Source organism: Moschus berezovskii, chromosome 7, assembly GCF_049115385.1.
Source record: "Moschus berezovskii isolate FMDL1 chromosome 7, NW_MosBer_1.0, whole genome shotgun sequence".
Lineage (NCBI taxonomy): Eukaryota > Metazoa > Chordata > Mammalia > Artiodactyla > Moschidae > Moschus > Moschus berezovskii.
Genome location: NC_142466.1, coordinates 97,697,675 through 97,711,398, shown reverse-complemented (window position 1 = coordinate 97,711,398; position 13,724 = coordinate 97,697,675). Strand labels below are relative to the sequence as shown.

The 13,724-nt window shown below is 39.7% G+C and overlaps 1 protein-coding gene across 10 annotated transcripts in view; it reads right to left on the bottom strand.

Annotated features, from left to right (window-relative positions):
- TMEFF1 (transmembrane protein with EGF like and two follistatin like domains 1) overlaps positions 1-13,724 on the bottom strand; it is a 151,552-nt gene that overhangs the window by 15,873 nt on the left and 121,955 nt on the right. For all 10 annotated transcript variants that reach the window (XM_088838197.1, XM_088838196.1, XM_088838193.1 and 7 more), the window contains one exon: positions 13,103-13,168. In XM_088838197.1, the coding sequence (XP_088694323.1) occupies positions 13,103-13,168 (66 nt within the window). The remainder of the gene's footprint in view (positions 1-13,102; positions 13,169-13,724) is intronic.

Genomic DNA, 13,724 nt, shown 5'->3' with positions numbered 1-13,724 from the left:
GAAGAAAACAGAAGGGTGGTAAGTAATTCCAACACCAGAAATGGGAAGAGTCAGGAAGCAAAGATAGAAGGCAGGAAAGGAGGAGGCATGGGGATCCAGTCTTCAAAATCAACGATACTCTTTCACTAATTCATTCTCTATTCCTATGTCTCTTTTTCCCATATACTTGTTGTTTAGTGGCTAAGTCGTGTTAGACTCTTTGTGACCCCGCGAACTGCAGCATGCCAGGCTTCCCTGTCCTCCATTACCTCCATATACTTACATACGCACATAATTATTTACATATTCACACAACCTAGAATGTATTTTTTTTTAACTTTTTTTCTGGCATTTACCTAATACATTAATCCTCAGCTCTATGAACCTAGAGTTCCCCAGTGTTTACAGTCCTGTCCGTGTGTAGGAAAAATTCCCAAGCTTTCTGTCATTTTATAAAATTCCAGCTTACAGATTCTGTGTATTATTCTGTGAATTACAGATTCTTACTAATAATAATCTCACAATAATAATTTCATGTGACCTTGAGCATACCACCCTCTCTAAGCCTGAGATCTCACAACTGTATTATGTGAGATGATTAATGCATGTACAGGCCATTAAACCCACCAGCTCTCTATGTAACACATCATGCACCAGCCAAGACTTATCCCTAAATACACACAAAGTGTTAATATAATCTGAAGAATTATTAATAGAAACAAATTAAGAAGGAATGAAATAAGAGACTGTGTGTATATATAGATATCAATAAGCAAGGCAGAACTGGGAACAGGTATACCAAGTGTGAAAAAACTGAGAACTGAAAATGCAGGGTTTTCCGGAGATCAAATTTACATATGAAAGGAGAATCTTTTGACTATTAATCTTAATGATTATTAAGTTCAAAGATAGTATAACTACAGCAGAGGGTATGTCATCCTTAACAAGACCAAATTCAAATTTTATGTATTTACATTGTGCAAATTTATGCATAGAAAGAGAATTAAAAACTAAGGGGAAATCCATCACAGAAGATCTCAATTTTAAGGGTATCTCTGCTATTTTGCATAACCTTAATCAAATAATTTCTTCTAAGAGAGCTGAATGAGATCAGCACAGTCTATCAGTAGTATAATACAGTGGACTTCCCTGGTGGTCCAGTGTTAAGAATCCACTTGCCAATGCATGTGTTTGATCCCTGGTCCAGAATAGTCCACATGCTGTGGGGCAACTGACCCACGTACCACAACTACTGATGCCTGAGCACCCTAGAGCCAGTGCTCCAAAACAAGAGAAGCCACTGCAGTGAGAAGCCAGCCCACCAAAACTAGAGAAAGCCCATGAGGAGCAATGAATACCAGCATAGCCAAAAATAATAAAATAATTTTTTTAATAAACCAAACAAAATGCTGATAACAAAAAAAGATCTATAACATAAGACAGATACATAATCTTTTATTTTCTAGTAATAGAAATTTTTTTCTATTTTTAAAAAGAAAAATTTTATTTTTTATTTATTTAATTTCATATTTTTTAAAAGCAGACAAAATAATTTTAATCATATATTTTACTTAACCTAATATATCAAATAAATAGCATTTCAACATATATTCAGATAAATTATGATAGTTTATATTTCTTTTTCTTAAATAGGTCTACAAAATCTGGAGAGCACTTCACACTTACAGGACACCTCATTTCCAACTGGTCACATTCCAAATACTCAACAGTCACATGTGGCTAGTAGCCACCATGCTAGACAGCACAGAATAGGTGGCTTACTCGTTTATCATTTATTCATCACCTTCCATATGCCAGGGACTCTGCTAGGTGCTGGGATTAAAAAAAAACAGTTAAGATATATCCTGTCCTCAAAGGGCTTACAGCAGCTCCTCCAGCTCCCAAACCATAATTACACTGTGGCAAAGAAATCAAGCCTTCTTCTGGGCTGCTACAATCCTGAGCACCCTCTTCTGTGCTACAATACTCACAACATTGTCATAACTATTTAGGTTTTTAAATTGGTCTCTACCATGAGACCATGAACTCCCTGAGGATCTAGATGCCTGTATTTATCCATTTCTGTATAACTCCTGACACTTAGAACATAGTAATGTCCTTGTTATGGTTTCAAACCAAGAGTAGTATTTGACCTTTGCAATCAAGCCATGAGGTGCCTTGAGGAATGCAACTGTCTCCCATAGTGTTTATCATCCTGCAACTTCTAAAAACATATTTTCAGGCTGTGATATACCATGAAGTGTATAATAATGGGACTACAGAGACTGAGGTTAGGTACCAACCTATACAAATAAAGTTGCATAAAGTATTAACAAACAGACCACACTGGTCCACAAAAGCTGTGGTAATGTACTAACCTACCATAAGAAAGTCCTAAAAGCAGCAAAATAATGCAGAGCTGAAAGTGATCAGAGAAGTCAGATGCATGATAGCAATAAGAAAATTAAAAACGGGTTATGAGAAATGAATAAAGAGTACACCAATAGCATTCACTGAATGATTACGGAAAGAATGTGGTATCAAGCTCTAGACAAAGCAAAGCCATATAAAAGTGGACGTGTCTATTAAGACTTTGAAAACTCTGTCTGTCACAGAGTCCAAATTCAGCATTCTGCTCAATGCCAACACTATTCATTCCATTACACTTACATACTATTTCTCTGCACATCCATATGCTCAGCTAAGCTACAAAGGCAGTAAGGGAAAAGTGGTCAGTCCCTGCCCTCAAGAAGTTTATCATCAACATACCCACACAAGAAGCTGAACAACACAAGAGAAGAGGTTCCACACAATAGCATACAATAAAACACCAAAAGAAGGCTTTATAATGCTAAGTGCTATGGAAGTTCACGTTCAAAGGAGAACTTCATTTTAGGCAGAATAACCAAAGGAAGGACTCATAGCACTCAAGTCAGGTCTCAAAGCATGCACAGATTCAGATAGCTGAACGCTGGAAACCGAAAAACAGGTTTAAGGCACCTGTTCTCACTCTCAAGAACAAGAGGTAAGTGGACCTAGCAAGAACTGTACATTCAGACTGTGCAAGGGTTTAAGTCAAAGTTGGAAAAATAAGTTGAAGCCAGAGCATGGAAAAATTTAAACCTCAGGTGAGAAATGTTTTCTTAATCGCATGGACAAGGAGGACCCAGTTGGAGAGCAACACAAGCAAAGCCATGTTTTATATAAGAAGTTAACTGACAGTGGTTACCTAGGGGGCTGATGGTTAGGGAGGAATGGGGAGTGACACAATTGTGAGGTTTATTTTCAGGGTAATGAAAATGATCTAAAATTAGATTATGATGTGATGCTAGTACAATCCTATAAATATACTAGAAGAAAAAAAACCCACTGAATTACACTATTTAAACAGGTGAACTTAATGATATGTGAATTATATCTCAAAAAGTTATTGAAATTAATTAGAAGACAAAAGGAAGACAGGATGACCAATTAAGAGGTTACTACACAATCCAAACTGTGGCACTGATAAGTCTGAGCTCAGCAGTAGGAACAGATAATAGAAACACAGAAGAAAAAAAAAAAAAATACAGTGTCAAGATGCTTCGGAAAGTAAATGAAACCAGAAACTCAGATGTGTAAGGGTCTTTGAAGGTCATTTCGTCTAATGAAGGAATTTCTTTAGTTATAACCCCATGATCCTGTTTCTACTTAAACAAGTTCAGAGATAAGGAACTGAATATACTATACTTAAACAAGTTCAGAGATAAGGAACTGAATATACTATCAGTTCAGTTCAGTAACTCAGTCATGTCCGACTCTGCGGCCCCATGGACTGGAGCACACCAGGCCTCCCTGTCCATTACCAACTCCCGGAGCTTACTCAAACTCATGTCCATTGAGTCAGTGATGCCAATCAACCATCTCATCAATCAACCGTCCCCTTCTCCTCCTGCCTTCGATCTTTCCCAGCATCAGGGCCTTTTCAAATGAGTCAGCTCTTTACATCAGGTGGCCAAAAGATTGGAGTTTCAGCTTCAGCATCAGTCCTTCCAATGAATATTCAGGACTGATTCCCTTTAGGATGGACTGGTTGGATCTCCTTGCAGTCCAAGGGACTCTCAAGAGTCTTTCCAACACCACAGTTCAAAAACATTAATTCTTCGGCATTCAGCATTCTTTATAGTGCAACTCTCACATCCATACGTAATTACTGGAAAAACCATAGCTTTGACTAGACGGATATCTGTTGGCAAAGTAACATCTCTGCTTTTTAATATGCTGTCTAGGTTGATCATAACTTCTCTTCCAAGGAGCGCGCGTCTTTTGATTTCATGGCTGCAATCAGCATCTGCAGTGATTTTGGAGACCAAAAAAATAAAGTCTGCCATTGTTTCCACTGTTTCCCCATCTATTTACCAGGAAATGATGGGACCAGATGCCATGATCTTTGTTTTCTGGATGTTGAGCTTTAAGCCAACTTTTTCATTCTCCTCTTTCACTTTCATCATGAAGCTCTTTAGTTCTTCTTCGCTTTCTGCCATAAGGGTGGTGTCATCTGCATAACTGAGGCTATTGATATTTCTCCCGGCAATCTTGATTCCAGCTTATGCTTCTTCCAGCCCAGCATTTCTAATGATGTACTCTACATATAAGCAGGGTGACAATATACAGCCTCGATGTACTCCTTTTCCTATATGGAACCAGTCTGTTGTTCCATGTCCAGTTCTGACGTGCATACAGATTTCTAAACAGGCAGGTGGTCTGGTATTCCCATCTCTTGAAGAATTTTCCACAGTTTATTGTGACCCGCACAGTCAAAGGCTTTGGAATAGTCAATAAAGCAGAAATAGATGTTTTACTGGAACTCTCTTGCATTTTCGATGATCCAGCGGATGTAGGCAATTTGATCTCTAATGCCTCTGCCTTTTCTAAAACCAGCTTGAACATCTGGAAGTTCACGGTTCATGTACTGTTGAAGCCTGGCTTGGAGAATTCTGAGCATTACTTTACTAGTGTGTGAGATGAGTGCGATTATGCAGTAGTCTGAGCATTCTTTGGCATTGTCTTTCTTTGGGATTGGAATGAAAACTGAGCTTTTCCAGTCCTGTGGCCGCTGCTGAGTTTTCCAAATTTGCTGGCATACTGAGTGTAGCACTTTCACAGCATCATCTTTCAGGAACTGAAATAGCTCATTTGGAATTCCATCACCTCCACTAGCTTTGTTTGTAGTGATGCTTCCTAAGGCCCACTTGACTTCGGATTCCAATATGTCTGGTTCTAGGTGAGTGATCACACCATCATGGTTATCTGGGTCATGAAGATCTTTTTTGTATTTTTTTATTTTTTGTATTTTTTTGGTATATTTTTGTATATCTTTTGTGTATTCTTGCCACCTCTTCTTAGTATCTTCTGCTCCTGTTAGGTCCATACCATTTCTGTCCTTTATTGTGCCCATCTTGGCATGAAATGTTCCCTTGGCACCTCTAATTTTCTTGAAGAGATCTTTAGACTTTCACATTCTATTGTTTCCTCTATTTCTTTGCACTGATCGCTGAGGAAGGCTTTCTTATTTCTCCTTGCTATTCTTTATATTCTTCAATATAATATAGTTAATTCCAATATTATCAAGTCTTCCTTATGTTGAATGACATCTCTCTTTCATTATCTTTGTGTGGATTTCCCCATGTCTGTTCACCACCTACCTCACTGCCCACCAATTTTTTCTTAATGTCAAACTTCCCTAGTTTTACCCTTTATATAGTTTGCAACAATCAACCCATTAACATTTAAGTGTTTAATACAACAGAATTGTCCTCTTTGCTAAAAAGATGGCTCAATACAGAATTGTGCAAAACAATTTTACTTCAAAAAGTAAAAATAAACACACGGAAATATGTTCAACATCATTAATCCACGCATCCATACTCAGTCGTGTCGGACTCTTTGCAACTCCATGGACTGAAGCCTGCCAGGACCCTCTGTCTATGGGATTTTGCAGGCAAGAATACTGGAGTGGGTTGCCATTTCCTTCTCCAGGGATCTTCCCAACCCAGGGATCGAACCCACATCTCTTTCGTCTCCTGCATTGGTAAGCAGATTCTTTACCACTGTGCCACCTGGGAAGCCATTCATCACTCGGGAAATATGAATCAAAACAAGATAGCACCTTACACCCAAAAGGATGAGTACTATCTCCAAACCAGAAAATAACAAGTATTGGCAATGGTAAGAAGAAATGGTAACCTTTGGGCATGGTGAGAATGTGTAACAGTACGGCCGCTAGGGAAAACCGTATGGAGCTTCCTCAAAAAATTAAAAGTAGATACACCGTATGATCCATCTGGATATATACTCCCCCCCAAAAAAAAATGGGAAGCAAGGTCTCCAAGAGACAGCTATATACCTATATTCATGGTAGCATTACTCACAATAGCTAAAACATGGAAGCAACCCAAGTGTCCGTTAATGGATAAACAAAATGGATGAGCTGTAGGGACTATTCTACACACTAGGAAATATTCAGCTTTAAAAAGGAAGGAAATTAATTCCAACATATGCTATGATACAAACAAACCTTGAGGACATAATGTTAACTGAAGCCAGTGACAAAAAGACAAATACTGCATAATTTCTACTTACATGAGTCATGTAGAACAGTCAAAAGTATAGCAACAAGTAGCAGAATGGTGGTTGTAAGGGCAGAGGGGAGGGGGAAATGAAGAGTTATTGCTTAATGGCTATAGTTCCAGTTTCACAGGATGAAATGATTTCGAGAGATGGATGCTGTGATGATGGCACAACATCATGAATTTATTGAATACCACCAGTCCCATACACTTAAAAAATGGTTAAGATAGCACGTGTTGCTGTTATATATATTTCACAACTTTAAAAACTGTAAAAGAAAAACTATGTATGAGCCTAATGACAGGCTCAGTAGAGAGAATGTAGTAAACTGAGTTCAAGTTTAGATCTCCAGTCCTCCAAAACGTATTTATTAAGCACCTATCATGTCCCAGGCAAGACGGTAGCTCCCGGAAGTTCAGGCAAAGGCAGTACAAGCTAAATGTAGGTATAAAGACCCACAGGTAGCTGAATATATGAAACTAGTTCTTAGAGAAAGAGTAAAGCTAGAGTATAAGTGTTCACCGAGGTGGTAGCTGAGAGTAGATTAAATATTCTGAAGAAAATTGAAGACAGCATGCAAGAGAACAGAATTCTGGAATAGTTATCATGAAAAAGAAAGAGCACCAGGGCTTAGGGTCAGAAAGTCTGAATTCTGGTCACTGCTCTGCCATTCTACATGAGCCACAGACTCTCACAGTTTCAGCTTCTTCATCTGCAAAATGGTGGTAACATGACTGTGACAAGGATTAAATATGTGAAAGCAACTAGCACACAGTAGCGTACTTGATTAAAAACTGTTGAAAGGATGAACAGCCTACTGTCACTCATGAGCCACATTAAACACAGTGGACAGGCGGAATTACCAATGGTAAGAACCTTTAGCACAGCCAGGCTACGAACAATGAAATTAGGAAAAAAACACCATAATAACATCGATAAGGAATTCAGTGACAGCATTTTATGCTCAAAGTAATCCTAGGCAGTAGGTATTACTGCCCCTGCTTCACAGATGTGATCACTGAGGCTCAGAGAAATCAGGCCACATTGCCTTTAAGCATGGACCAAGTCTAACTTCAGAGCACAAGCTCTTAACCATCACATGACCTCACCAAGCTACCCTGGGAGGTGGGTGGGGAACAGACAAAAGTGGAATGTTCAAGCACTTGCTCTCCAGGCCACATAAATTAGATAACTTCAAAAAGGAAAGATTAAAAGGCTTTACAGACATAATGAAGCACAGTTTCAGAAACCATGGCAGAGATGTAGCCTTGCACAGCAAGAACTGGGCACAGTCCGGTACAAACAATGCCCTCAGGCAAGTGGTGACAAGCTCCATGAATAACAGCTGCAACTGCAAGTCTCTGAACAATGTGTGTGTGTGTGCAAGCGCACACACACAATATAAAAAGCTCAGACACCCAGCAGTGCCTTCCACCCTACAGAGGCATTCAGAAACCAATTTGCCACCAGCAGCAGTGTTTTCAAATACAAAGGAGAGTATGGTTCTAAGTGACGATGTGGTAAGACTCCAGATGGCTTATCTGCAAAGGCAAGTTTCACTGACTCTGTCTTGGTCCATCCATGTTCCACCCAAATAAAGCACCAGGAATTGCTGTTAACAACCAGGACATGCACCTAGAAGAGGCTACTGAGGCCACAACAACATCAATACTGCAACAGTAACTCGAGGGCTCTTTATTTTCACAGAGCCAATATACTGAATCCAAAAATTCAATATACTCTTTCCTGCTTCCCCTATACCAGCCTTCACTCCAAGCTTCATCACTAACACATCCTTCTTTAACCCAAGTCTCCTCAGACCCCAACAGAGAATCATTTACCTAGGCAGAAACTCCCACCTCCTCCCCAACACCGCCTGCCTTCTCATGTCTAGGGAGTAGATATGACCAACCCTAACCCGGCTTCTTTCTTTACGAGTCTTTCCACTCTGCCCAGTGAAACACCTTTTTGAATGCACGTAAACTCATCCCCCTCCTCAGCAGTTCCCTTAGGAAGCACTCCTTTTGTCTCCCTGATGGAACAAAATCACATTACTCCTACACCCCTTCCCTCCTCCACCCCCTGCTGCGCTCACCACCTGTCACCTCGAGATCAGCATCCCACTCTCATCTCTCAACGACCTTCCTCCCGCAGGGCTCTGTGCCACCCACCTACACGGCCTTCTCACCATCTTCGCTGCGACTCTCCTGCACACTCCACAACACAGGCTCTGCCCCTCCTTCAGTGACTGCAGCAACCGGCTCAGGCCTACCTTTTGATACGGCAAATTTGTCAAGACCATTTTTACAAGGGCATATCAAATGAGCTGTATTAAAATATATAAACATCAATCACCAAATAATGGAACCAACAATATTGATATCTTGGTGTGTGTGGTATGCTTGATCATCAGGAGGAGAGGCTGGAGGATGAAATCGAAGGTGGGGTGAGGGTTGGGGTGAGGTGATGCTCAGGAATGGAGTGAGAATGTGTTGGCAATTAAAAGGTGTTACAGTAGACTTCAGGCTGTATGAAAATATCCTTGGATAAAAAATGGCCACATTAAAATGTCATTTGCCACAAAGGAACTTTCAGGGTAGATGGAAATATTACAAACACTGTGATAAGGTGTAGTATACATGGGGTCTATCCATTTGTCAAAACTGACAGCTAACATTTGTGCATTTCCATGTATATAAATTACAGTTCAAAAAAAAAATCTGTACAATAAGAATAATGATAATCCACCGGGTAAAGGTATACAGACAAAACAAGGGTGACAGAATGCTGTTCACTGTTGATAGTGGTTGAGTATATAAGGGTTCATTATACTATCCTGTTGGTTCGTGTTTGAAATTTTCTGCAACCAAGTTCTTAAAATGTCACATACCCAGCTCCCACACACCTCGTGTGTGTGTGTGTCTGTGCACGCATGCACACACATGCACACTTAGTCACTCAGTCATGTCCAACTCTTTGACACCCCATGGACTGCAGCCCGCCAGGCTCCCCTGTCCATGGGGATTCTCCAGACAAGAATACTGCAGTGGGTTGCCATGCCCTCCTCCGGGGGATCTTGCTAACCCAGGGATCAAACCCAGGTCTCCCACACTGCAGGTGAACTCTATACCATCTGAGCCACCAGGAAAGCCAAAGACTGGAGTAGGTAGCCTATCCCTTCTCCAGGGGATCTTCCCGATCCAGGAATTGAACCGGGATCTTCTGCACTGCAGGTGGACTCTTTACCAGCTAAGCTACTAGGGAAGCCCATAAACCTCATGCTCAGCCGCTATATCCTTTACGACTTACATCCACAACAAAGCTTCTAACACTGCAATTTCAATATTTACCACAGGTTTTCCAATAGCCCAAGAAAAGCACTAACTCACCACCATGCTGGACATTCAAATGCTCCATGTTGAAAGCACACTTTTCCAAGAGTTCAACTTTACATTTCTGACATCTTCAAGGCTGTCCTCTAATTCGTTTATGCAGCATTTTAAACTAGCAATCAGTCTTTCTATTTCAACTTCTGTGCCACTGTACTCTCTGTGATGTCTTTCCTCTGGATCTTCTTTCTGCTTCATCCTAGCCTCCTCTCCTTTATAAATAAGAGTGCTGTCCAGCAGAACTTTCTGCAGCTCTTGATATGTTCTATATCTGTGCTGTCCAATATGGTAACCATGGGTCACATGGGACTATTGAAGATTTAAAATATGGCTGGTATAACTGGGAAACAAAAACCTTTAATTTTATTTCATTTTATCCAATTTAAATTTAAATAGCCACATGTGGCCAGTGGCTCCTCTACTAGACAATGCAGCTCTATAATCTCTCTCACTCATTCTCATCACTTCAGTTACCACCTAGATATCCAAGGACTAACTCGTAAATTTATGCTAAAAAGCAAAGTCGCCCAGGTGAGTTCCACAAGCAACTCAAACCCAAAGTAAAATTAATCACCTCCATCATCAACTCCTTATCTCACTTACCCCAAACACCTTTCCCCTCCCAATATTCTTAGTTCAATAAACAGAATCCATCATTTGAGTCATCCTAGTTTTAACTCTTTTATCCTCCGTATCTTAGATAGGAATCTATTCCTTTGAGCCTAATTAACTGATCTCTCAGTCTCTAGCCCAAAGTACATAATAAGCACAAGTCCTGCCTGGTATAATGCATTCAGCTGGTTAATACTGTAGCCTTTCCTTTTCAAATATATTACGATCTCCCCACTGCCTACAAATGAAGTTTAAATGCCCTAGGATAACAGAACATTCAAGATTGTACACGTGGGAATTCTCTGGCAGTCCAGTGGTGAAGACAAAACAAAAAGAGGACTGTACACAATCTGGCCCCAAGCTACCTTTCCATACTTGCCTTCCATTTATGCCTTTTAAACCCCTTCTCTTCAGCCAAAAAGGATTCCTCATTGTTCTCCAACACATTCTATCACAATGCTTGCATTCACACTTCTGCTGATGCTCTTCTATCCTCCTTAAATATCCTTCGACCTCTTCAAATCCTAACCAACCTTCAGGGTTCAGCTCAAATAAGACCTCTTCCATACGTTTCTTAGATCTTCACCATTCTCCCCTCTCTCCTGCATGCATGCTCGGTCATGTCCAACTCTTTGCAACTCCATGGACTGTAGCCTGTCAGGCTCCTCTGTCCACGGAATTTTCCAGGCAAGAATACTGGAGTGGGGTGCTATTTCCTACTCAAGGGGATCTTCTTGACCCAGGGATCGAACCTGCGCCTCCACCTGCGTCACCAGTCCCCACCAAATAATAATTCCTTTTTTTCTGAGTTCTCATCCTAACTTTTTCAAAGCACTACATTTATGACAATAACCAACTTTCACTTTGTTAGAAGTAGGTTATGTTCATTTCTTATTGTGTCACAAGTTCTTTAAAGATGGATGTCATGTATTACATATCTTTCTATCCACCAAAAGCTTCTAGTAAAACAACCAGTATAAAATAGGCACTTAATAAATTACATCTCCTGATTACGATAATTTCATTTGCATTATAGACAAATTCTTATGTGTAAAGAATGTCCAGTATCTCAAAAATGGCTTAGGCACTAAACTATCCCTGTAAAATTATCGAAGACAGACAAGTACTTTGGGTATACACAATTCCCCAAATTGCCTTAAGCCGGAGCTTCTACCTACTAAAAAAGAACTTTCCTATTCTGGTCATGTACTATCAGTATAAAGAATAAAACTAGCATTGATCTATTATATCTCCTATGGGAATACAAAGATTTCCTATTTTAAACACAGCACTTTGTATCAACATAGGAAACTGATATTTCAGTGGCTCATGGGATATAACTGATTCACGTTTAATATGATTCAAGTGACAGAAATACAAATTATTCAATGATAATAACAGCTACCACTTCTTAGACACTTATGAGTATGTCAGATACTATTCAAAGCAATTGACATGCATTATCTCATTTAACCTTTATGACACTCTATGAGATGTGGCCTGTTAGTCTCATTTTATGTATTTTTTATAAATTAGGCCTAAAAGGTATATCACACATCTTTTTAAAAAACTACCCATTAGTATAACCAAACAAATGGCATAAAAGATATATGTGTGTAAAGCAAATATACAGAAACCCTGGTCTAGGATTCTAAGATCAGGACCTGCTGCAGTTCACTAACTATAACCTCAATGAGCCTCAATACTTTCACTGGCCCTTACCCCTCAGAGTAGTTGCAAAAACCAAATGAAATAATGAATATGAAAATGAGAAATGAAAATGCACTGGACTTGCAGTCAAGGGGAACTAGAATCCAATCTCTGATCTGACCTTAAAATAAAAGACTTTGTACAAATAAATCCTACAGTTTCTTTGAGATATATCCATTCTTCTGACAGGCATGGAGCCCCTATGACAGGCCAGACGTTCTGCTAAGTGTTAGGAATCCCAAAGTGAACATGGCAGAACTCACAGTCCGGAGAGGGATGCAGATGAGTAGAACAGATAATTATACTTAGAGCAGGTTAAGGGCTTGGTCATCAGAGTATGTAACAGAGGCACACAATCTAGGTTTAAGTGTCAAGGGATAGTTCCCAAAAGGAAATAACTTCTAAGGTGACTAAAAGGATGACTCCTAGGCAAAGAAGAGTTCCAGGCAAAGGGAACTAGGTTCAAAGACCCATGCACAGAGGTTAAGTGTTAACAGTAGATTCTAGAGAGGCAAATTGGATTTTAAAAGCAAAGATGAGAGATCTTTCTATATAATTTCTTACAAATGCATGTGAATCTACAATTCTCACAATAAAAATTTCAACTAAAAAAACACAGACGTGAGAGTACTCTGTACACTGAGAAGCACTCAGTCAATATTATTACTAAAATTTAACTGCATAATGTACATTGCCATAAAGCAAAGCTGGAAAGGTCATTATAATGGAAAGAGAACTACTAAGGACAGCTAGTGACCATATTTCAACACTTGGCCAAAATTCAGGAAATCGTGATTCAGTACCTTTCACATCTGGTCGATACTGTAGTCCATCATCCTTCTTTCCCAACAAACTAGTGTCATCTGTGTCTGTAAGAGAAAATAATTTGAAAATTAAGATATATGTGATGTTTAAGTCATACCATGAAACTCCTAAATATTCCAAATGCTCCAGGTCCTTTCCAACTCTCTGTCCACTTTTGCTGCTCCACCACTCTCTTGATCTATCTCAGGCCTCAGATATAAATGCGTTCTGCATGATGAACAGTCTAACTTCACTGAAACTTCAGCTAAAATATCATCTCCTTAAAAAGTCTTCCCTGTGAAACCAAAATCACATAGACCCTGAAGAGAAAGGATTAGTCCGTTCTCCAAGGGACAATGGTTTCAAGATTTACCTTCTCCCACCACTGTTTCCTTGGAAATATATCAGATTAATATAAATGTGGAATATCAACTGTGTTATCAGACAAAATTTATTATAAAAATGACCCCTTACTGGTGAATTATGTTAGGACAGGAAGACAACATGAACCATAAACACCTGCTGGGAAGCATAAGCTTCGGTTTCCCAGTGCACAGTCGGGGCAAGGGAAGGTAGAGCCTGGTGTAAATGGGGACCAAGATAAACCACTCCACAGGATTC